Below are 24,059 nucleotides of genomic sequence, written 5' to 3'. Positions count from 1 at the left end.
GCAGAGGTTTCACTCGACTAAAAATGAGCAGAAGTCACCCTTCACTCCCACATTCCAAAAAAACATGCATGGCAGGCTGATTGGGCATGGTTGTTCTTCTCTGTGTGCCCTGCGAATGGCTGGCAACCTGTTCAGGGTGTCCCCCGCCTACTGCCCGGAGAACGCTGGGATGGGCTCCAGCATGCACCGAGACCCTTGTGAGGATAACGTGGATCAGAAAATGGATGGATGAATGGATGTGAACCCCAGAGCACAGTCCTTTTTGAGGTCCACTGCGTGATGCTAGTTATTGGGTCAATAAGACATGATGCTAGTTATCGGATCAACGAGACCATCTACTTAATGTCAACCTGCCAGGTTGATTTACAAAAAGGACACAGTTCATTTAAAAAAAAAAAACGAAAAAAAACATTATTTTCAAATACACTTCTGTATAACAGATGCACAGTAGTTGGGTTTCTGCTACCAGAGTTCCCAGTACATCAGAGCACTTCCATATTTCTTAAAATAAACGTCTCAAACATTTTGGTGAGACTCCTTCTCGACAGTGCCGTGCAAGACGAGCATCAACATGCCTTTGAAGCTCTTATTAGAAGGTCAAATACAGTAACATGATGACAGTTCTGCAATCCACAGTCGCTCGGAAAAGGGAACAAAGAGAGCAACACATGCATGTGTAATTCACAGTCACCAGATACTCTCATTGACATATCTCGGGACTATCCAAGAAAACCAGCAGAGACAAAGACTCTCCAGAGTAAAATGCGGTGGCAAATGCGGACAGTAAAATACATTCTTATCATATTCCAGTAAGTCATATTTCAACCGTTTGCATACATGCCTCCAGAATAAGAAACCAAAATGGGAGGGCAGCAGTGAATGAGAAGACCAAAAGTCGCATGTCTTTCTTGCATTTGAAACAACCCAGCACATGCAGGCTTTAAGTTGACTAAGAGGACCACTGTAAACAAATCCTTGACTAAACCTTTGAAGTGGCCGAGTCTACGCGATACCATCGCAGAGCTTTGACACATGCTCAGAAACCAGGCACTCTTTTGTGTCACTTTCGCTTTGTCGTGGTATTCTGCGGGCAACTGAGACACATTGAAGACAGATGTAAGAGTTCTTGCTCGGATTCTTTGAGGCACCCTGCATACGGGCCAAAGAATATCTATGCCAATGGCAAAGGTGAGACTGACAGATGGAGAGACACGAGGGATGAAACCCAAGACTTATTTGACAAGTAAGCCGCTTTGAGTGGGGACAAATAAAACCAGGAAGGAAGTTGATTGGCAGAAGGTACCAACTTATGATGGCGAGCAGTGGTTAAAAGAATGCATGGATGGATGCATGGATGGTTGGATGGGCACACAAGAGAGTGCGGATAGGGAGAAGTGAGACTTTTTTCCAGTGAGGTGTTGAGCTCTTAAGACGGGTAACAAGCTACAGATGTAAGCTATTAGCTCATTGTTTGTGTGTATGTGTGTGCGTGTGTGTGGCAGGACTGTTTTTGTCCTTTGCAATTTCAGCGCATCTGTTGATTGATGGCACTGCTATTATGCTTGTTATAAAATCATAATGCTTGTTTTTCCAACAGTCACACAAAGATTATTTTTTACTAACGTCATGTGCCTTTAAAAAAAAATTAAATTAAATTAAATAAATCTGGGCGGCCCGGTCGTCCAGTGGTTAGCACGTTGGCTTCACAGTGCAGAGGTACCGGGTTCAATTCCAGCTCCGGCCTCCCTGTGTGGAGTTTGCATGTTCTCCCCGGGTCTGCGTGGGTTTTCTCCGGGTGCTCCGGTTTCCTCCCACATTCCAAAAACATGCGTGGCAGGCTGATTGAACACTCTAAATTGTCCCTAGGTGTGAGTGTGAGCGTGAATGGTTGTTCGTCTCTGTGTGCCCTGCGATTGGCTGGCAACCGATTCAGGGTGTCCCCCGCCTACTGCCCGGAGACAGCTGGGATCGACCCCCCGCGACCCTAGTGAGGATCAAGCGGTTCGGAAGATGAATGACTGAATGAATGAATAAATAAATCTGCAACTATTACACTAGTATAGACTTGCATGACATCATTCCAAATACATTCGACCCTCCCATTTAGAATCATGTGAAATGCGTCGGGGAGGCTTCAAAACTGAGCATGATAATCCAAGCATCATCTTTATTCAGACTTTTTTTTTCCATAATAAAATCCAATTCTCGCTGTGACACCTACAGACACGTCAAAGTCACGTGTTGCTACATGTAAGCGTAAACTGTGTTGCGCTGACAAGTTTGACAAGTTAGCCCGCGCCACACATCCTCCCATCATGACCGCCTGTCATCCCGAAGTTAGACTTTTTTCCTCACTCCAGCCCTGGAATGAGCACAGAGTGATAAGCCTGGCAGGCGGCAGAGTGCGAGTTGGTGCCTTTGTGTATGTGTGTCGAAACCAGATAGCTTCTCCTGTTAGCGTGTGTGTGAGTGAAGGGCGGCCAACAGATACTGTACGCAGGTTTTAAGGTTAAGGTGTCACGCTCACAGCAGACCTCTTTGTTTGAACACGAAAGATTATAAAAGATGGATCCTCAATCACAATGCTTGCTACAAGCACAAAAGAAAGAATTTCTTATTCTGCCTCTATTAAGTAGTAGCAACAGGGCTCAAAAAGGAGAGTATCAATGTTCAGACTGTCGGAACTGAATCATTTTATCATCACAATTAATACCTGAGGATGTTTTATTAAGAGGAAAATAAGAATGCTTTCGAAGTTTACTGTACTGTACGTTCTACTGGACTGGTTGTGTGTAGCGTCTTGATGTGCTGGCCTGTTCCTTATCAGTCCTGTAGGTGGCAGTAATGTGGTTTCAACTGCCACATACAGCAATTTCTTTCACTGCAGCTGTTTGACTAAAATGATAAGCTAGGTAGTGTTCTACAAAGTAGCTAACCAACACACAATCCATAGCCTTTTGTCGGGAAAGAAAATACAGATATCACTTTAAACAAAAATACTGTAATATTATTTGTGCCAGCATAGTGTTTCTTAGTTCACAACTTGAATATTAAAACAGATTTTTGTGGTAAGTGTACAGTAAATAGAGTTATGCTCAAATATGTGTATACATTTTCAAAGCCGTCATATAAAATGTACGATGTATGTAAATGTATTTTTAATACTTTAATAAAAGGATCGTGACCCACATTTTGGGGTAAAATGTTAGTTTCAGTCACAGTGACGAACAAATTCAGACATATCACGCCATATAAAAGTTATCAAAGAATACAGAACAGAGCAGCAGCATGTTTAACAGTTCCTGCCCTCATTATATTTGTTCGGTTTGCTGCTTTCGGTTTTCGCACATCCATCATCAGCTTCAACATTCTCCTGCTTGCAGCTTCATCTTCCCGCATGCTGTTCTTCCTCGTTATTTTCCGACTCAAAGTCTCGCTCCTTGCTCTGTCCTTATCTTTGCCTTCACTGTATCACTCATGTCTCAGCTTGTGCATCACTGTTTTCTACTCCCGACAGCTCCGATGTTTTATGTCGGCTTGTTGAAACTGCGCTCATCATCAGTGAGCTTTATGAACGCTTCAAATACACTGTAGAATGCTAATAATCTTCTATAATGACTTTTAGTTGTTGCAGTATCAAATATTAAAGACACAAATTTCTGCGAGAAGATCCTAGGCAGATCTTACCGTTTGACGCTTTAAATAATTTCCAATTAAAAAAAAAAATTGGTGGGGGTGTTTTTGCTTTCAAGTAGATGCTACATTAATTTGAGAATGTTATTTGAGCATAAAAAATAGATATGAATTTTAATGTGTTGTGAATTAGCGACAACAGGCTTCTGTGGTTCAAAAAAGGTTTAAAAAAAGAAACGGATGCTCCTATCTCAGATGTGAAGATCATTTATGTAACAAGATATTTTCAGGATGTACAACTCTTTGAAGAGCTAAAGTATGATAAACACAAAACTGAGCACCCCGAAACTTCTGATCCGAGAATCACCCCGCTAACTACATTTACCGGTACATGTTGTCTTGCAATCATGAAAATCACGACACAAATTTTATGTCACCCATTTTAAAACACACCCACTGCCTTCAAAGATTTTGCAAACTGCAATTACTGTAATACACTATTGATGTCTTCGGTGATTTGAAAAAAAAAAAAAACCTCATCACGAAGGCATGTAAAGTACCCCACAGGTATTAAATTGTTTTCCTAAAATTCAGTCCCGTGATTGACAAGTGATCAATCCAGGTTGTTTCCTGCCTCTCGCCCTAAGTCAGCCTTTCAGTGATCCAGAGCAGAATAGGTGGCAAAGAAAATGGAAGGGGATTTTTTGTCTTTTTGTCTGCAAAGCTGCAATGATAGACATGGTGTCAAAGAGGGTATTCGGCCCCTATGGTTCAATCAGTCAGTGCTCCACTGAGTGGCGAGGGACGACTTGTTCAACGTAGAGTTTTGTGTGTTTGTATCATCCGAGTGATGAGAGATGGTTGGAAAGCTGATCAGTCCAAAGACTCTGAGGATTTTGCATTCCAATGACGGCTTCTCTCTCCGTGCTGTATCCTTGAGAGTGTCAACAGAACTCTGTGTTGTTTTCTTTGCAAAGGAAGTAGTTTGGATCACGGTCGATAATACAAATGTATTGGATGTGTAAAAATGATTGAATCAATGATCAATCAATGCAGTGCTCTCCTATAATGTATTTTGTGATGATTATTTTTGTGGTTTGGTACCAGTGCACTATACAAATTGCGTTTTAGGGTAATCACAGCTAAGACTTTCGTGTGATGGATGAATCGGTGAATGCAAGGATAAAATCATAGATAGGGTTGTTTGGATTGCTTGTGTTTCTCTTTTGATCGCTTCTGTATTTCATGATGATGATGCAATAAAGCTGAGCGCTGCAATCAAATATTTTTCCAAATAAAACACTCAAGATCATAGTAACAGCTTTTTCCACAACTGAATGGGGACAAAGTAGGACGTTTGTAACACACTAAATGATTCTGCATTGGATTTGTTTAGATTTCAGGCAAGCAAAGAAATTAGTCGGTTCTATCGTGTGCGTGTGCGTGTGTGTGTGTGTGTGCATATCATCCACAGAGGAAACGCCCATGTCAAGTTGAATTTGAGTTCAACTTGCTCTTTGCCACTCCTGCTGAGTTTTTACAGCAACCTTTTAGACATTAAATCTGCTGCCAGATTGGGTCAGGGGTAACCAGGTGCATAAGCTCTCTCCTGCAACCACTTGAATAGATAAGCGAATATGTGGGAGCCTCTAATCTGTATTGTATGTCATGCACATTTTTTTCTTTCACTTTACCCAGCATGATTTAGTATTATTGGATGTAAAGTGCACGCTCGATGTTATTCTTGCAGTGGGAGTTATGTTTCCTGGTCTTGGTTCAGTGGCTTTCCCCCCCTTTTATTTTTTTTTTGAGGGTATGATTTACTGTGGGGCTTTATCAGGCAAGGAACCGTATTTGGTAAATTCAACTTAATTGTAAAATAGACCCGAGGAGCCTTATTATAAGGCAAAATGAGAGTGTTTTATAAGCCAATCAACAGAGAGAAAAAATGTCATCAATACAGCTGGTATCGTGAAATGTAATACTGTATTATAAAACTGAATTATATTATGAGGATACATCAACAAGCCTTGAAATGTTCTCCAATCATTATGTAGCTATGTAAAACTTCAAGGCACACACACAATAATATATATATATATATATAATATATATATATATATATATATGGGTGTGTGTATATCCCCAAAGTACTCAACATTTCATACAAGGCAGAGCTCTCTTGAATGATTAGTCCACTCCAACAGCAGTCGTTAAGTAGGATTACATATGCGCTCCTGATTTGGTGAGCAAAACAATGTCGACATGTGCATCCCCACAGGAATTCTGTTCATAAGTGTAACGATATATCTGACTAAAACGAATTCCAGGTAAATCTGTTAGTGGGGCTTGTTCTGAGTGAAGACCACATGTGCCTGGACTTGCATGGAAAAAGTTGAATCACGAGGATGCTATTTGCTGTGAGTGCAAAGTTGAGCAAATAGAGCAAACCATGGGGAAGAAATTAGTCACTTATGTTTTGACACTAATGTACTGCGCTCTTAACCTTCAACTTTTCTACACTTCTCTGAGTTCCTCTGCCCCTACACATCAGCCCGGTGCTTCAGGTCTGCAGACTAGACATTATTAGAAGTACCAAGAACTAAGCGGAGGATCATAGGGGATCGAGCCGTTTCCGTAACTGGTCCCTCTCTTTGGAATGACCTCCCACTGAACATTCGGCAAGGCCCCTCGCTGCCCATCTTCAAAACCCTCCTCAAAACTCACTTGTATTCTTTGGCATTTGCCTCGGCATATCTCAGACTTGATCTCAGTTTTACTGTTTTTGGCTTTCTCCTGTCTTCATTAGTAATGTATCGTTTTATTGTTGTATATATATTTGCTCCATGTACAGCTCTTTGTATACAGCGATGGTTGTTTTAAAGTAAATACAGTTGAGTTGATTTGAATTGAGTTGAGTATGAAGTACAGTCCCTGAAAGCAACACATGGAAATAAACAGACCAAAACTAGAAAAAGTGCACGTTTAGATTTATGATTAAATTTTCATTTATTTTCATTTCACATTCTCTCTTGAGTTTACTTTTGTAGTCTACAGTTCTTAAAGAGCTGTGTGCTGGCTAATGAGCGACGCTAGCTAGCACATGTTAGCCTGACCATCACATTAGCCATATGCTTAAACAAGCTCAGGTTAGCTAAAATTACGCTGACGTTTTGACTTTAGACTGCCACAACAAACTTCACTGTTGTCAAATCTAGAGGAGTAAGATGCCAGAAAATTAAAGTACAATTTAAATACAGATTTGTGACTTTTGTTCATAAGTACAGTTAACAAAAAAGAAGTACAGTAATTGTAATCTGGTACTTTACAATTTAGTAATCTGAATGATTTTTCTTGTATATGCAGATCTACTGTCCACCAACAGGTCTTCTATCTTCAGTGGGCATCATGGCCAACTCTCACTCTCAACCGTCTATCTGGATGAGTACCGTGACCGTCTCTTCCTGGGAGGCAAAGACGTCATGTACTCTCTCCTCCTGGGACCAGGCAGGAGCGAGTCCAAGGAGGTAACGTTCCAATTACTCGATCATATACTTGATAATAAAACAAAACACACGTAATCCCTATTATGACTTGATCGTCCCTTGTGAACCAAATGAATGGACTGGCGCTCTTTTATAAGAAAACAAACCAAACGTGGTAACATAAACGAGAATCAAAATAGACACCGCACGCCTCACTCAAACTTAGAACCATCTAATTATTTTCCTGTTTAGTATAAAAAAAGTTAATAATGTTAATTATGGCGGTACCTATTGAATATTTTTCGAATCGATTATTCAAATGATGGGAAAACATTTTATTTTGCATTAAAATGTTTTACGATACACATTTTTTCCATTTACTGTTTATTAAACAATTATTGTTTTGGTTTTTTTGGTGGTTGAAAAAAACCCTCTTTTGTGTTCATGTCTGACTTCATGACCGATGACAGAAGTCAGAGAAAAATGATTGGTGAGAGGCTGAAGTCACAAGAGTTGGACAGCAACGGAACTAAATGATTACTTCATTCTTCAAATAGTTGTTTATTAATTTGACACTCGATCAGTTGTCGATTCGTGATTTAATTTTGACATCACTTATGAGAATACGATAATGTAATGAATACACTTCATCAGATAACTTATGACCTGGCAAGTGTATTGTTGGCCAAAATGTTACAGAAACAGGTTGTACCCTCCATGAATGATCATGCTCAATACAAAAAAAATGCAGCGAGTCCCCCGATTGAACAAGTAGGCGATCATTACATTGGAGCATTCATCCAATTCACTATAACCATGAATAACAAGTGCTTAATTATTTGGTCAGTTTATCTTTGATCAAAACCGTGCCGTGATTTGAAACATGAAGCATGAGTGTGTCCTAACAGATATACTAAGAAAACGAAACTAAACAAGACAAAACCAAAAAAAGAGAGAGAAAATGATTACGTTAACAGGAACGGCTGGGTTTCTTTTGCGAGGCGCCATCCCTATCCCAATTTTGGCATCTCTCCATGCTAGGCCTTCTCCAATGTGGAATCAATTAACTGACAAAAGATGTTTGATTTTGAAACTCAACTGCTTGAACATTCATCTTGGGAACAACTGCTGTGTTTATGTCACCGCAGGGGCACACTGCGGGTGGAGTCGGGGGGAATAGCGAATTTAATTTCTGATTCCAATGGCCCAACACAGACAGGCATGTCCTCAACAATTATTAGGATATAGTACATTGAGACCAAGATCTTTATCTTGATTCGTGTGTCAGTGGGACGCTCTTATGAAACAAGATATATTACACATCATGGTTTAATTTGAAGTTGGGAAGGCCATGCTTTATAAGTCCTGAAAACATAGAAGAGTTCTTACACCTGCGCTTTACTTCACGCGTAGTTATCTTGGAGTGTTTCACATCTCAGTGGGGATGGATGAGTTGCATTCAAAAGTTCAACTTTCTGTGCCTTTTTCCACTCGAGTCCAAAAATCTCGTCATGTTTTGAATGCATCGTTCGACGAGTGATGCAAAACAACAATGAATGAGAAGGATTTCCGTCCTGTAATAACTTTTGTTGGCCATCATATATTGTGCCTTACAATTTACATGGCGTGGGACCGAAGAACGAAAGAAAATGAGCTGCCGCTGTCAAATGGACACTGTGGAGGATAATCGTTTTAAAGCTAAGGCGCATGATAAGCGTGCATTTATTTTTGTCATTTATTTGTCATCAATCCTCAAAACTAACAACCGCATGGAAATGACTTATCTGTTTGACCACCAGCAGTGGTTTATGTCACCTATATAGGATAAATTTGGCACTTCTGAAAAAGTACTGGCTAAGCTGTCTTTGCCAATGGAAAAGCATTAGTAGGATAACGTTCCGATCAATAAATCAATATCAGACACAATGCAACTTGGTACTTGACTGAACTCTGATTTATAAACTGGAGACTTGAACACTTTGAGCAGAACAAAGACTACAATGTTGATTTCACTTTAGACAGTCAACTTTTCGTCTTTCTTTTTTGGCAGTTTATGCAATTCATCTCATTGGCTCAATTACGCAAAGTGTGCTGCCTCAAATGAAACGGATCTGTTTCGTGTAAAAATCTATTTTCCCCTATGGATCAAAACACCAATGTCTGGAAAGAGGTAGTATGTAGACCACAAATCCTTGGTTTCCATACATAATTACAGCAATACGTAAAATAAACATTGATTCAGCTGTTTTCACAGTTGGAAGAAAATAACTGTCAGGATAGAGACCATATCATGATTGCATGATTTATATTAAAGCAGCACAGTTAAACCTGTGGTTATCACATCTTCCTCACAGTCAACATTTCTGAGCTTGAATCTCAGCTCTGACCTTTCTCTGTTGAGTTTGCATGTTCAGGCTTCCTCACACATGCCCAAAATTGAGAAAATACATGTCCCATAGGTGTGAATGTGAGTGTCAATATTATATATATGCCTTGGTGTAATTGACCTCCTTCCCAAACATTGGCTGGGCTAGGCTCCAGTTTCCTACGGCCCTAATGGGTGGCTGGATGTTTGCAAGCTGAAGTGAGATGATTCATTCAGTAATTAGACAGCGAAAGTGGGCAGCACATCGGGGTTGGAGTATGGCCGACTCGCAATCAAGCGTTTTGGGGTTCAAATTTGGGCTTAGGCCATCCTGCGCGGGGTTTGCACTTTCTCCCACATTCCAAAAATATGTATGTTAGGTTCACCGAAGACTCCACATTGCCCGTAGGTGTGAATCGTTGTTTTTACATATGTGCCCTGCGGCTGTCGGGAGATTATTTCACTCTTCTCACCCAATGGAAGCTGGATAGGCTCCGGCTCACCCCAGACCCTGATGAGGACAAACATTATAGAAAATATCGTATTTTCCGTGCTTTGGAGTATAAGGCACACTTTCAATGGATGACCTATTTTAAAACTGTTTTCATATATGGGGGACCGCATTATAAGGCACATAGAATAGACGCTAAAATAGTGACTGCGGATGCATTGGGCATCCACTCGATTGAGCTCTGCTAAAGGGAATACAATACGATTGTCATGATTCGGTTTAGGGACCAACAGGTGGCACTGTAGGGCTCTCTTGGCAGCTGCACAGCTGTTGGTCATAACTAATTCGGACTTTAAAAGGGCTCCCAGCCCGAACACTCAGTGTCGGGTCATGTGTGTTTGCCATTGCTACTGTCATGCTTTGTTGGTTGTGTTGCTTCTTGCTACTGTCATGTGTGTTGCTGTTGCTTGTCGCTACTGTCATGTGTCCCGGGGCGCTTGTGTCTTGCGCCTGCAATGGGCAGCATTTTTCACAGCCCCGCTTTGTTCAGCGGAGAGATCGGTGCTGTTGAACGGTCTGCGGCTGGATGGATGGAGGTCTTGAGGAGCCGACGATGAGAAGAAAGGAGCGTTGGCGCGGAGTGCCGATGCGGATTTGGAGCTGGGAGTCGCGGCTTGGAGTTTGAAGCGGATTATGTGGGACAGGAGAAGTGAACTAATCTCTTTTCGTCAATGGACGCTACAGCTTTGTGTTTGCTTTCAAAACTTTGCTTGTAGCAGACGTGTGCACATTTTCAGCATGATGTCTCTGATCCACTGGTGAAAGGACACTTTGATCCTCTCCTTTCATCTATAACTGCTTCAGACAACAAAGTGTATGCAGAAAAGTGGTGAAGATTGCACGACTGTCTCTGTCCTATGTGTTGTCTTGTGTTATTTTTGTTATTTTTGACTTCAAAATGGCGCCGCGAGAGTGGCTGCCTTTCCAGCAGCTCCTATTTTTTTGTTGTTCTACTTCTTCCTTTCATAACTTTGCTGCTGTGAATCTGGAATTTCTCCATTGCGAGACTAATAAAGGTTTTCTTGTTTGTTTTTCTTGTGTGTTGCTGTTGCTTCTTGCTACTTTCAGTAGCTTTACTTTCTTGTTTCAGTCATGTTTAGTTCATTATGTTTTAGCTTCGGTCCTGTTTTGGTCATGTTTTTGTTATTTAGAGTTTTTAGTTTCTGCCAAGGTTTTTGTTTGTTACTTCGGACTTTGTTTAGGATTTAGTTTTCTTCAAATACACCCTGCTCCTCTCTCCTGCCTGCTTTTTGGGGTCCACCACCACCTCGCAACGTGACAACAATACAGCTTTATTTATATAGAGCTGTCACAACAACTGCAGCTGTAACAAAGTGCAAGTGTAACAGAACTTTTTAAATACTAAGTCTAAGAAATCAGAATATTGATCCATATATGAGGCCCATCGGATTATAAGGTACACTGTCGACTTTTGAGAACATTGAATGCTTTTAGGCACGCCTTATAGTGTGGAAAATACGGTAGATGGATTAATGGACAAGAAAAGTCTGATATGTGATTCTGAGTCAACAGCTGCAAGAGCAGAGATAAAAAAGCAAGCATCTAAGCAATGGTTTTGTGTCAGAGTTTAAGGGTGTGAATGTCATGAAATACAAGCAGGGCTGATCCAAGTTCTTCTGTTGTACAACTTGATTGAGTGCACACTGGTGCTTTTTGTTAAAACTCCAGTTTGTTTCAGCATCTGGCCCAAGAACAAAGATTGTGGGTCTTAATGGTTTTGGCTCACAGAGATGGTTTTGTTGCCAGATATCAGGTCAAGGTTGAAAAGAGCGAAAGGAGATGTGTTTGACTGTCCTTCACTTCTCATCCGTTTAAAACTCTCGACAGATTCAACACAACAACAGTGATCAAAGGACAGACACTTCCGACTGATGTCGGCGGATGGATTCAAATTTAGAGACCTTGTGGTGACATTTTGAGAGTTAAACAGGAAGGACCTTGGATGACTGGTGGAGGTCATCCATATATCTTGCGGGGAGGAGATCTCGGACAAAAAAGGGGGGATATTACAGTGCAGCAACAAGCCAAAGAAACTGTGCCAGATATGAACTAGTCCAACTCCTGTTTATAGACTAGATCTCCAATTTGTTTGAGTTGAGAATCAAATTGTCTCAACGAAAAACAATAGAATGACAAATGATGAGGTCGAGGGTCACCATTTTAAATCTTTCTTAAAGCTCCAAGTAAATTGTAAATTACATCAAACTCAGTTACTCACTGTCCCGTATAATAATATTTAAATAACAATGCTCACTTTAGCTTTGATGACAGACACTAAGTGTCAATAAAAGTGAAGAGAGGTTGTATTGCTGAGGAGAGAGTTGTGTTGTGCTTTTTAATGTGCTTTTAAAAAGTCCCGCATAATGGAATGAATGACTGCAGTGCAAACTGGTTTCTGTCTGAGGCACATTTTACCCTGCCGTTTAGGGGAATTTGTATTTGAAAACTCATTCAGTGCCAGCCAGTTTCAGATGCTTCCTTACCCTACCACGTGAATAAAAAAAATACAAATACATCATGATGACCTGGGATTGAGAGCCTGGATTATTAAAAACAAAAACATGAATATAACATTTTTGGTATTGACTGCGTTATATTACATCAGGGTGGTCGGAGGTTCGACTGTGTTATGAGGGGACACCACCCGTGTGTGTGTATAACTTATACGGCGTGCCTCTTTAACTTCCGTTGCTGCAATAAAAGATGTGTCTTATTTGCGGATTCCCCTGATCCCACTGTCACGTTATCGTCTATTCTTAGCTTCTCTTTAATTCACCAAATTGTGTCTACTGTTCATGAAATTTTTCAATGAGCTCCATGTTGAAGTGTGTACTGTTCACATTTTTTACATTTGAAAACGTCTTGTACTGTTTTTTGTTATGGCACAACTTGTACTTTTGCTCGTGCCCTTTCCACTTATTTCTTACACGAAAGGTTGGGAGTTTTTGTCTTTATTTGTTTGTACCTTATTAAGTGCAGTGTTATTTGTCATAAATGTTTATTCAAAGCACTTTAACACAGCATCACTGCCATTACCATTAGCCTAACATGAGTCCACTAACTTAATGATAACATTGGATGGGCTTACAAAATTAGCATCACTATCGCACTAATTTTAAACGACTTATTTTGATCATAGTGATGGCAGTAACACATACAAATTGGCCATCCAACAATACTCACAGGCAAACCTTGTCTCTGCTCAGTGGAAACGAAACTGCTGGAGCTCAAGTGATCATCAATCAACTCTAGCGGTGTCACATAACTGCTACCGTCAGGCTAAGGTGTGCACACCAGTGAGGGCAGCAGAGTATATGTCACATATAAAGTTTAGGAATAAAAAAAAAAAAAAAACACTTTTTTTTCTTTTTTTTTTTTACAGCCACATATCCTGCCACTAAAACACACTGTTGCTTTGTGAACGGTCCAAACCAGCAGTGGCATGGCTCAGAGCAATTGCAAGCACCATTTCAGCATTTGGACTTCGGAGGCGTGCTAACTTCCGGGCACGAGTCTAATGCTTACCAATGACACTTTAAAAATAGCAATCCGCTGAAAGTTTCCATAAATGACATTTTAGATGATTATTTGCTCCAGTTATGTGGGTGTCAGCGACGAGATCAAAGCACCATATCTCATTTCAATGAGCCATTTACTGTGTCGCATTATGTGCAGGTCCGTGTGAACAGATGCTTATTTTGACACGCTCAACCCGACTTTGTTTAAAGCACAACAACCACAAATTAGAGCACAAAATCGTTATTGTCACGTTTTATAAGGTTGAGCTCATGAAAACATTCAAGACAACCAATCATAAAATGATAATGAAAGTCAAATACAACTAGCTGCAATAAATGTTCCCACAAAGCTTTGTGACGGAGAGGCTGGCATCGCCTCATCGCCGGGTGTGGCGCATGGATGGCACAGCTTCGTGACTCGCCGGGGAGCCAAGAAAAGAGAGACGGACAGACAAACTCACAAATGTTGTACATATATGTGTAGTTGAACCTCGTTACAATGTACCTCGAGAGACATAACGAATCTGTACGTTACAACGATAGTTCGTTGAAACCTTAACCAATAAAATGGCCGCCAACTACAATGTATAATACAGTATGAGCACTTATAGATTTTTAAAAATGAACATCTAATACAGTATAATCATGTCAATGTTCTGAGACACGCTGAAACTGAATTTTTAAAAGTGTGACATGAAGAAACATTATAATTGGCCTGACGCCCTCCGAATCAAAACAATCGTCTTGTCGTGCGTATCAAGACTGTTTATTGTCCTCCATGGGTTCTTATGTGTCTGTTCGGAAAAACAAAGCAGGTTACAAGAAACTGCAGGATTTCACAGCCCATTGAAGGTCAATATTGAGACAGTTTTCATCTGCGGGGAAATCTGAAATCCGATGTCTTTTATTATCATAGTCAGAAAGCGTTATGAGTCCAAATCTTACATGGTGCTCATGAGGGTCACATTTCTGTGGCTTTGGGTTTTCCCTAATGAGGCAGTGTTTGGGGGGGGGGGGGGGGGGGGGGGGTGAAAAGAACTTGATTGTGCAGGATTAGAAGAGCTTCAATGTTTTTTGTTGATTGTATAATAAACGAGGGCCATTCAGACATTGTGATGAAACCATTCATTTATATTATGCGTCATTTCATCTCATCAGAACTATGCATACCTGGTCATTTTACGGTCTTTGAGAGAGCAGATGAGATTATCGTCTTACCCAAGTTTCTGCTTTTTTTTAAACCACTGTCTTCATACCACGGCGTTATAACTTCATCTCAAAATAGGGTTCCAATATAAAACAAACAAACAAAAAGAATCCAAGAGTCATAAAGCTAATTCAACTCTGGGCATGAAAGCGACATTATAGCACTGATAATATTTCCATATTTATGGTACACACCCCAATGGGTGCATAATCAACGAGGCAGGCTACTTTCTGATTCATAGACGAAAACTGAGTGAAGTGTTGTGCTATTATCATTCGGGAAGACTGTTCCATAATTGAACCCAGATTGAATGAAACGAGGTTAAATCAAATCCTGTATCTGCCAGATGCTTTTGCTGGATCCTCACCAAAAATATAATCAGGCGTCATTAATATCTGAGATGCCTTTTTTGCTTCATCCTGCCAGCAGCATCTTTCCTTTTCTTCCAAAATGACAATGGCACTGTCAGCTTTGTATATGCAACTAAAAATTAAGACATGAATGATCATTATATCAATTTCGAGTCTTAATGCATGGACATTTTTTTCCCGCAGTTATGGTCACATGGTCTGAAGTATGTCTTTTATGTCCAAAGTCAAGTTAACCAATTAAATAAGAACCCCCGTCCCGCTGTCTTTTCTCCTCATAGATATATTGGCCCCCATTGCCTGGCAACCGAGAAGACTGCATTCAAAGGGGGAAGGAGCCACAGGTAAGTCATTCACTTTTCATAATGTTCAAATGTTGTCTGTCGGCGGCTAACGATGTGAAATTGTGATATTGAAAAGAAACACTCTCTGCTCAGTGGAGAATGGATTAATTGATTCTTTGACTACGTTAATTATGGCTACCGTTGAGTTTGTGGATTGTTTATTATCATGGTGACAAGTACAGTATACGCTAATTGTAACGTCTGTATTGTTCAGAACATTAAAAAAGAAATCGTGGGTCAGGTTGACAAATTGAAAATGAACAAAAACAGTTGTCAAACAATTGCGATGTTTGACAACACGCCAACTCCGTACGCAGCGTTATCCAGTGTTTACGCTTTCCACTCCTCACCTTGCCAATCGCCTCATAACCGGTTGAGGAAAAAGCGCCCCGATACTGAGTGAGAATGTCGCTGAAAATTGCGACTTGCGAATTGCGAGTCTCTGATTAATAAAACTGCTACTCCAAGACAAAAAAATCCAGCCTTAATATGGTAAAAATGTTTCCAAATGTGAACAAATTGAATGTTGACCATCATCCAAAAATAGAGTGTGTTCGACCCTAGAGGTTCCATTATCTAGGGCGAACCCTTTAGTACAAATTCCTACTGAATCCTCATGAGAAATTCTGTGTGTTATACAAGTCCATATATGTTCGTCAGAGATGTTTGACTGCACAGATGGCGCCTCGCGTTCCCTCGTCTCTTCGCTCGCTGTGTGTCTGAGGGTTTCTTTGTCAAAGCTGATGGATGACTGCAATCTTTCGACTAAGGGAAAGACAGCAAGAACCCTAACTTTGACACACCTTTAATCTCATTTGTTTGCTGTCTGCTTGTGTTGAACACAACTTGACTTTGACGAAAAGGGAAAAGGGTGGATAAGGTTAGAGGTCTTCACATTGTTTCTCTGTGTGGAAAAAAATGCCTCCCTGACATTTAGACAATGTTTAGTTTCAATCATTCTATTGGGGAAAACAAAAAAACCTTTGACAGCACTTGGGGAAAAATAGCTATTGTAGGGCACGTTGGGTGGTCTGCGTTATTGCCAATCATTGGCAACCTTCCTTCTATAGACAATTGTCCACCCCAAATAAACATTTTAATGATATTCTCCCACCGATGAATCACAGCCTCTCGACCTTCATATTCATCAGTTCGAGCCGAAACAAAGAATTATCTTCAACTACGTCGTGACTGAAGACGATAATATTTGTCATCTTCAGCCGATAATTCACCCATGCGGTTTTTGACCACCTCAAGCCACAAATGCTGGCATGAGATAAGAGGAAGCGCGCCATATCCACCTTTTGTTTATGGCGTTGAACCTTTAATCCAAAACCTTGTCCAACTGTAGACTGTTATTTCTAGCAGTCCTCAAATGTTAAGGCTGCACTTGAAAAATCAGTAAGGATGCAGTGATAATGAATCTGCTTGAACTAGGAGAGACCAGGAGGGCTTTGTGATATGTATAGTGTGTGCGGCTGGCTCACATTATACGTAAATAATACGTGGTCCAAATTCTAAATGTTTCTTTCATTTAGCGTACCGGTACTTGTATATCCAAAATTTTGTAGACAAAATCTAAGCAAAATGTTTGAATACATGACTCATGTGACGTGAGACCCACTGCAAGCCTTTTGAGTACTTTCCTGGCTGTCTTTGGTAGATTTTGAGAAAAATGATCTCCTCCGCTTCATTTCGTGTCATTACTAAATGGTCTGACTGGTCAGGGACCTAGAGCAGAGAGCAGAACTGGCAAGCCCATGCAGCTGTGGAAGTGCTTCCACATTCGTCTTTGATCGTGTTCATCCGTTACGACCGTTTGACTGTCATATGGTGCGTGTGTGTGCTCTTTACTGATGTCAGTCTGCAAGAGAGGGGAACCCACAGACCTGGGAGTACAAATGATTTGCGCCTATATTAAGTTAAGTTGGTCTCAACAGCGCTCCCGCTAACTGCTAACAGCTGTTAGCAGCGAGGCATCCATGCCGCCAGGAAGACCCGATTTCAACACTTGCAAATTAATATTTAAAAATGTTGATGAATGCTATGAAGCGTCCACTTTAATGTGAATCTTTCTTAGATCTTTTCGATTTTGTTTATTTCTTGGTTTGTTATTTTAAATATGTTGCCGTTGAAGCCTAACCATTTGTCTCACAGTGGATTTAGTTGAGGCGGAAGTTGTAGTATCTATTTGTTTCTGCCCACCTCCCGTACTCACACCAGGGCCATTTTGAGGCATTTCCGAGGCCAGCTTTGGGACCCTACACTGGGTCTCCTTCCTGCTGGAGTCACCCATTACACATTAGCTACAAAAGTTTCCCAAAGGCATCTGAAATAGAGTCTTGTCATTTGTCAGATGACTAAGATCCTCATCCTAACCCAAGTGATCCAAGGAACTATTAAGGTTGGGTCTATTTATTCTCTAGCAGGGTCTCTCAAGAAAGGCTAAATGACGGGTCAGGCAAGTGTATAAGTTACGAGTTATAAGTCAGAGAACAAGTTACCGTACCTAGCCTGGATGTGGGGCACCAGGGCATCACATGCACCTGGCCAAGTCCACATCGCCTGTAGACCCACCCACAAAATCAAAAAGTTTGTCTTACCACTTTCATGAATGAACTCTTCCCACTGCCACAGAAAGAAATTAGTCCTGTCTTCCTGATCGATGGTGACATAATTCTCCATGAGCGGCTGACACAAATTGCTTTCATTTTAGGTTCAACCTTGGCGGAGGCGTGCGCTCTTATTATGTACTCCTTAAAGTCACCTGAGGGGAAAAAGAACACACTAGAGGCACGTGGCCTTGCTTGAAAATTTCCAAGGCATCTTTAGATTTTCCCCTAATGTCAGGTGGGATTGATAAGGCCATGATAGAAATTATGTGAAGCATGTGGCACGCAGATCATGTTTCTGACATCTAAAGACCACATTTTTTCGATAAATGGTGGGGGTTTTTTTTCCATGTGGGACACACATGTCCCCAATTTGACTGATTTCAGCTTTATTTCACTCCATTACTACCTCATTCTGAAAATAGCTCTGGCTCTGTCATTAAGTGTCGGATAAAGTTGAACTGGGAAGGTACTGGCAGTACTTTGTTCACATGGTTCGGTAAAGCTTCTTTCATCATGTGAAAATTGACACAGAAAGGTCCTCAGATTTTTTTTCTTCAGCCGAGCTCCTCATCTATAAATGCCTATTTTCCAATTCTGGAAACATTCATGTCAAAGCTACTGCTGCAGTGGAAAAAAAATATTGAGGAAAAGGACATCTTTTCAACTTTCTTTATGGCCTCAATAAAGGCCACCCACAAATATAAAACCGCAAAACCCAGAGAGCATTGAGCGTAGGCCTATTTCTTTATTGTCAATATTTTATTTCACTGGAGGCCACACAGAGCTCGGTGCCGATTGTAGTATTGTATTTGTTTAATCTATGTCTCTAAAGTACTATATCTTGTTTAAGAAGTGAACAGTAGCCCAGTCATCTCTCTTGATATCAGCCTCCACTAGACTGGCAATTGAATCAGGTGTGTTGGAGTCGAGAGGGATCTAAAACAGCCAAGATACGGCTCTCGAGGAACCGGAGTTCCCAACCCCTGATTTAGAGTGTGCAATCAGCCTGTCATGCATGTTTTTGGAATGTGGGAGATAAACTGGAGTACCCGGCGAAAACCTACACAGGCACGGGGAGAACATGCAAACTCCACACAGGAAGGCCTGAGCCGGGATCGAACCCTTGACCGATGTACTGTGAGGTCGACACGCTAACATTATATACATGTATGTATGTATGTAGCTATCTATCTAATATATATATATATATATAAAATCCTCGTCTCACCCCCCTCGGGTGGTGTCCATCCCTCATTCAGCTCGGGTCCTCTACCAGAGGCCAGGAAGCTTGAGGGTTCTGCGCAGTATCCTTGCTGTTCCCAGCACTGCACATTTCTGGACTGAGATGTCCGATGTTGTTCCCGGGATCTGTTGCAACCACTCATCTAGTTTGGGGGTCACTGCCCCGAGTGCTCCGAGCACCACAGGCACGACTGTCACCTTTACCTTCCAGGCTCTCTCCAGCTCCTCTCTGAGCCCTTGGTATTTCTCGAGTTTCTCGTGTTCCTTCTTTCTGATGTTTCCATCACTTGGAACCGCTACCTCCACTACAACGGCTTTCCTCTGCCCTTTTATCTATGATCACGATATCTGGTTGGTTCGCCATTACCATCTTGTCAGTCTGGATCTGGAAGTCCCACAGGATCTTCGCTCTGTCATTCTCCACCACCTTCGGAGGTGTTTCCCATTTTGACCTTGGGGTTTCCAGTCCATACTCCGCACAGATGTTTCGGTAGACTATGCCAGCCACCTGGTTATGGCGTTCCATGTAGGCTTTCCCTGCCAGCATCTTACACCCTGCAGTTATGTGTTGGATCGTCTCAGGTGCCTCTTTGTACAACCTACACCTTGGGTCTTGTCTGGTGTGGTATATCTGGGCCTCGATGGCTCTGGTACTCAAGGCCTGCTCCTGAGCAGCCAGGATGAGTGCCTCTGTGCTGTCCTTCAGGCCAGCCCTCTCTAGCCACTGATAGGACTTCTTGAGATCAGCCACTTCAGTTATGGTCCGGTGGTACATCCCGTGTAGGGGCTTGTCCTCCCATGATGGTCCCTCTTCCAGCGCCTCATCTTCTGTTCCCCATTGTCTGAGACATTCTCTGAGCACGTCATCCGTTGGAGTCTTCTCCTTGATGTATTCATGGAGCTTGGTTGTTTCATCCTGGACAGTGGCTCTCACACTCACCAGTCCCCAGCCTCCTTCCTTTCGGCTTGCGTACAGTCTCAGGGTGCTGGATTTGGGATGGAACCCTCCATGCATGGTTAGGAGCTTCTGGGTCTTAATGTCCGTGGTCTGAATCTCTTCCTTTGGCCACCTTATTATTCCTGCAGGGTATCTGATCACTGGCAGGGCATAGCTGTTTATTGCCCGGGTCTTATTCTTGACATTGAGCTGGCTTCTTAGGACTTGCCTCACTCGCTGGAGGTATTTGGCCGTAGCCGCTTTCCTTGTTGCCAGTTTGTGTGTGTGTATATATATATATATATACATCCATCAATTTTGTAATCCGCTTCTCCTCACGAGGGTCATGGGTGTGCTGGAGCCTATCCCAGCTGTCTTCGGGAAGTTGGCGTGGTACACGGATGAGATGCGGGTTTTTTCTATACAGTCTAAGTAGTTTTTTTTTTATAAATGCCAGTAATCCACCACTTCAGGAGAGTCTATCTTAGTCCATCCACTAAAAAGTCTTTGTTGAGCCGGCTCACAAACATGTGGGATCAATAAGAATCGTCAAGAAATAACATTGTTCCCTTGGTAACCCTGAAAATCTGTTTAATCTACATTTGGAGGACAGCTACCCCATTTCACTCTGCGCTTTGATTGATGCCATATAATACTGTACGTATGTAATTTGTGAGAGCGAGAAAACAGATCTCAGCAGCAGAAGTATATGCCGACAGTCTCAGTCGATGTTTTTCTGCATTTTGCAGACGGAGTGTGCCAACTTTGTGCGCCTCTTGCAGCCATACAACCGAACTCACCTCCTGGCCTGTGGCACTGGCGCATTCCATCCAATGTGCAGTTTCATCTATGTGGGCCACAGAGGAGAGGTAAGCAACACACACAACTTTGAACCGTAAGTGTTTAAGATATCCACACCATTGTACAAAAGCCAGCTACTATTGCTCGAATTAATAGTGCTTCCAGAAGTATTTAGGAGTTAAATGTAAACTTGAGTGTCCATGAATGTATAAATCCCAAGTGAATTTAATTTACATAATTGCAAAGTAGTTGACCCATCTAAATGTCAGTAGTTGTATTCTGTTCTAACCCTGAATTTTGGCCTTTATGGTGGAAAATTTATGAGCATTCACAATATGTTCCAGAAATGTTGGTTGATCTCCATTTGGACTTTTGAAGTGATTTCTCCCATTGGAAATCAGTTCAAGGACATAACTTGTCGTAATCATAAAACCTTCATTAAGTCTGTGGAAAAAATTTTAACAGTTGATCTGCTTCATAAGTGGACAAATACGTTAAACACTGTAAAACATGATAACAAGAAAACAATCTATATGGACTTAGTTAACAAATGATGGCATGTGACGTAATGCAGCATTACGGAGTCTGACTGCTTTTAATGTGAGATCATTTTCTCAGATTCTACTCATAACTGTAATTGTTAAGCCAAAACCAAATAAGAAAAAAAACAAAACATACTGCCAGAGGCAATCCTTTGCTCGTTTAACTGAGCGTTGTTGCTCTCTCTGGGTTGTGACTTGAACGCCAAATTTTTAAACTATCAGGCTTCTGAATTCTAAATTATATTAAACAATTCAAGAAGTTTTTCCTTTCCGTCTGTCCTTTGGGCTAACAATTCAGCTAGATGGGAATCTGGAACCATCCTTCCTCTCAAAGCCAAACAAAAGACAAGAATGGATGAATGAGAGCCATTAAGACCATTGTGTACCTTGCCATGACAGTCTAATGTGACCCAGCGGGAGGCAGTTAAAGTGGGCACGAGAAGAGTGGAAAGTGACTAAACATCCACAAAGTCGAAATCTGACTTTGCGGTGGGAAAGTGCCCAACATTTTAGTGGTATGTGTTTCCAGTGGAGCACGTGGATTTGGTTGCTACATTCACTGTGTGTGTTCTCCTTGGTGGCATATATTCAGCCTCACTCTCAACATGTCATCCTCACTGCATCCAAGTACTATGTCATCTCCGTGAGCCATTTGAAGTCCTCCTCTGATTACTCACGTTAAAGTCTAATGTACTGTGAGTGTTGCCAAACCCAAGCCATCACTAGGCCGCGCCCCTTCGATGTACGCATACAACACTATGCCTTCCGTTCTTGTGACTTGTGGCTTGTCAAATACAATTTTTTCATACGGAGGAACCACAAATTACAAACGGGCGTTTTTAAGACAAATTAAAAACATTATAGTCAAAAAATTAGCTCTGTCTCCGCACTATTTTCAATATACTGTACATGAATGAGCAGTTGGATCTATGTTGGGGTTCTTCTCTCGCTGCGTAACCATCGCATTGCTTTTATCTTAAAACTACTTGTATTCCTCCACGACATAAAGCGGAAAACAAATGTTGCCAAATTGAATCACAAAAATAATAGCATTTGCGTTAATCCAATGGAAGTCCCAAAGCAATTTAATTTTGGGAGGAAAAAAAAGAATATTTACTGAGTGTGTTATTTATTTATATTATTAAGTCTTTAAACAACACTGTATTATTTTATTTGATTAAAAATGCAGAACGAAAAAAAAATGTTTGGCGAGGCTTAACACTTTATACTGCATAAATTATATGTATGATTTTGCTTTCCGAAAATGTGTGCATTTGTTCAGTGTGAAGCAGTGAAATTTTTTGATCGTGGACACGCCGACGTGTTATTCATTCATTGATTCATTTTCCGTACCGCTTGATCCTCACGAGGGTCGCGGGGGGTGCTGGAGCCTATCCCAGCTGTCTCCGGGCAGTAGGCGGGGGACACCCTGAATCAGTTGCCAGCCAATCACAGGGCACACAGAGACGAACAACCGTCCACGCCCACATTCACACTGAGGGACAATTTCGAGTGTTCAATCAGCCTGCCACGCATGTTTTTGGAATGTGGGAGGAAACCGGAATACCTGGAGAAAACCCACGCAGGCCCGGGGAGAACATGCAAACTCCACACAGGGAGGCCGGAGCCGGAATCGAACCCGGTACCTCTGCACTGTGAAGCCGACGTGCTAACCACTGGACTACCGGGCCGCCGCCGACGTGTTATGTATTATTAAAATTATTTTTTTTTACATCTTTGAATGTCAGCTTCATGTATACCTGTTTTTGCTTAAAATTGCCACAAAATGAGTTTTTATGCAAAAGCCATAACATTGTGGAGACACAAATGTTGTTTGCGCCGAGGCACACTAGAAATATCTGCGCTAGCCTAATAGCAGTTTAGCTCAGCATCGGGTAGTCGGTATGAGCACTCCTTCCCATGGGGAGAGGGTTCGTTTATTTAACCAGTCGTTAACTGGCGTAAAGTACACACCAGAATGTTTGCCTGACCTCTGGAGGGAACTGAAGCTACTAGCGATCCAACTGGACCCTGGGTGGGATGAACTTTAGCCCCCCCAGGCGTTTCATCTCTCTTGGGGTCAGACTTACATGTACATGTTGTGTCTTTCTCATGGAATCTTTCTCTTTGCGGTCGCCCGACATTAGACTCCTTCGATGCTGAGACACTGTTCTGATGTTAGCTTGTCAGAGGTGACAGATTACGGGCTAGCTTCACTGTGGCTCCATTATACTTGTTTGTAGGTGTGTTTATTGTTTTTTGAGACATAGTAATTAGAACAATAAACCTCTATTTGAAGTCCTAAATATTGATGATAGTGACAGTGTCCAAAGCAATGTCATATACTGTACATTACGTGAAAATAAACAGCTCCAGGAATATAATGGAGTAGAAGACACACACACAACTAAATAATGTATCGTGTACCTATATAGTATCTACCATTTTGTAAATAATCCGATATGTTTTA

General features: G+C 41.5%; 1 protein-coding gene across 1 annotated transcript in view; it reads left to right on the top strand.

The window, feature by feature from the left end:
• sema3bl (sema domain, immunoglobulin domain (Ig), short basic domain, secreted, (semaphorin) 3bl) overlaps window positions 1-24,059 on the top strand; it is a 51,240-nt gene that overhangs the window by 10,122 nt on the left and 17,059 nt on the right. The window contains exons 2-4 of the mRNA XM_052059440.1: window positions 7,000-7,160; window positions 15,390-15,452; window positions 20,996-21,115. Of these exons, the coding sequence (XP_051915400.1) occupies window positions 7,000-7,160; window positions 15,390-15,452; window positions 20,996-21,115 (344 nt within the window). The remainder of the gene's footprint in view (window positions 1-6,999; window positions 7,161-15,389; window positions 15,453-20,995; window positions 21,116-24,059) is intronic.

This window comes from Hippocampus zosterae, chromosome 2 (genome assembly GCF_025434085.1).
Source record: "Hippocampus zosterae strain Florida chromosome 2, ASM2543408v3, whole genome shotgun sequence".
Taxonomy (NCBI): Eukaryota; Metazoa; Chordata; class Actinopteri; order Syngnathiformes; family Syngnathidae; genus Hippocampus; species Hippocampus zosterae.
Note: the sequence above shows the minus strand (reverse complement) of the source record. Positions and strands in the feature narration are given on the sequence as shown.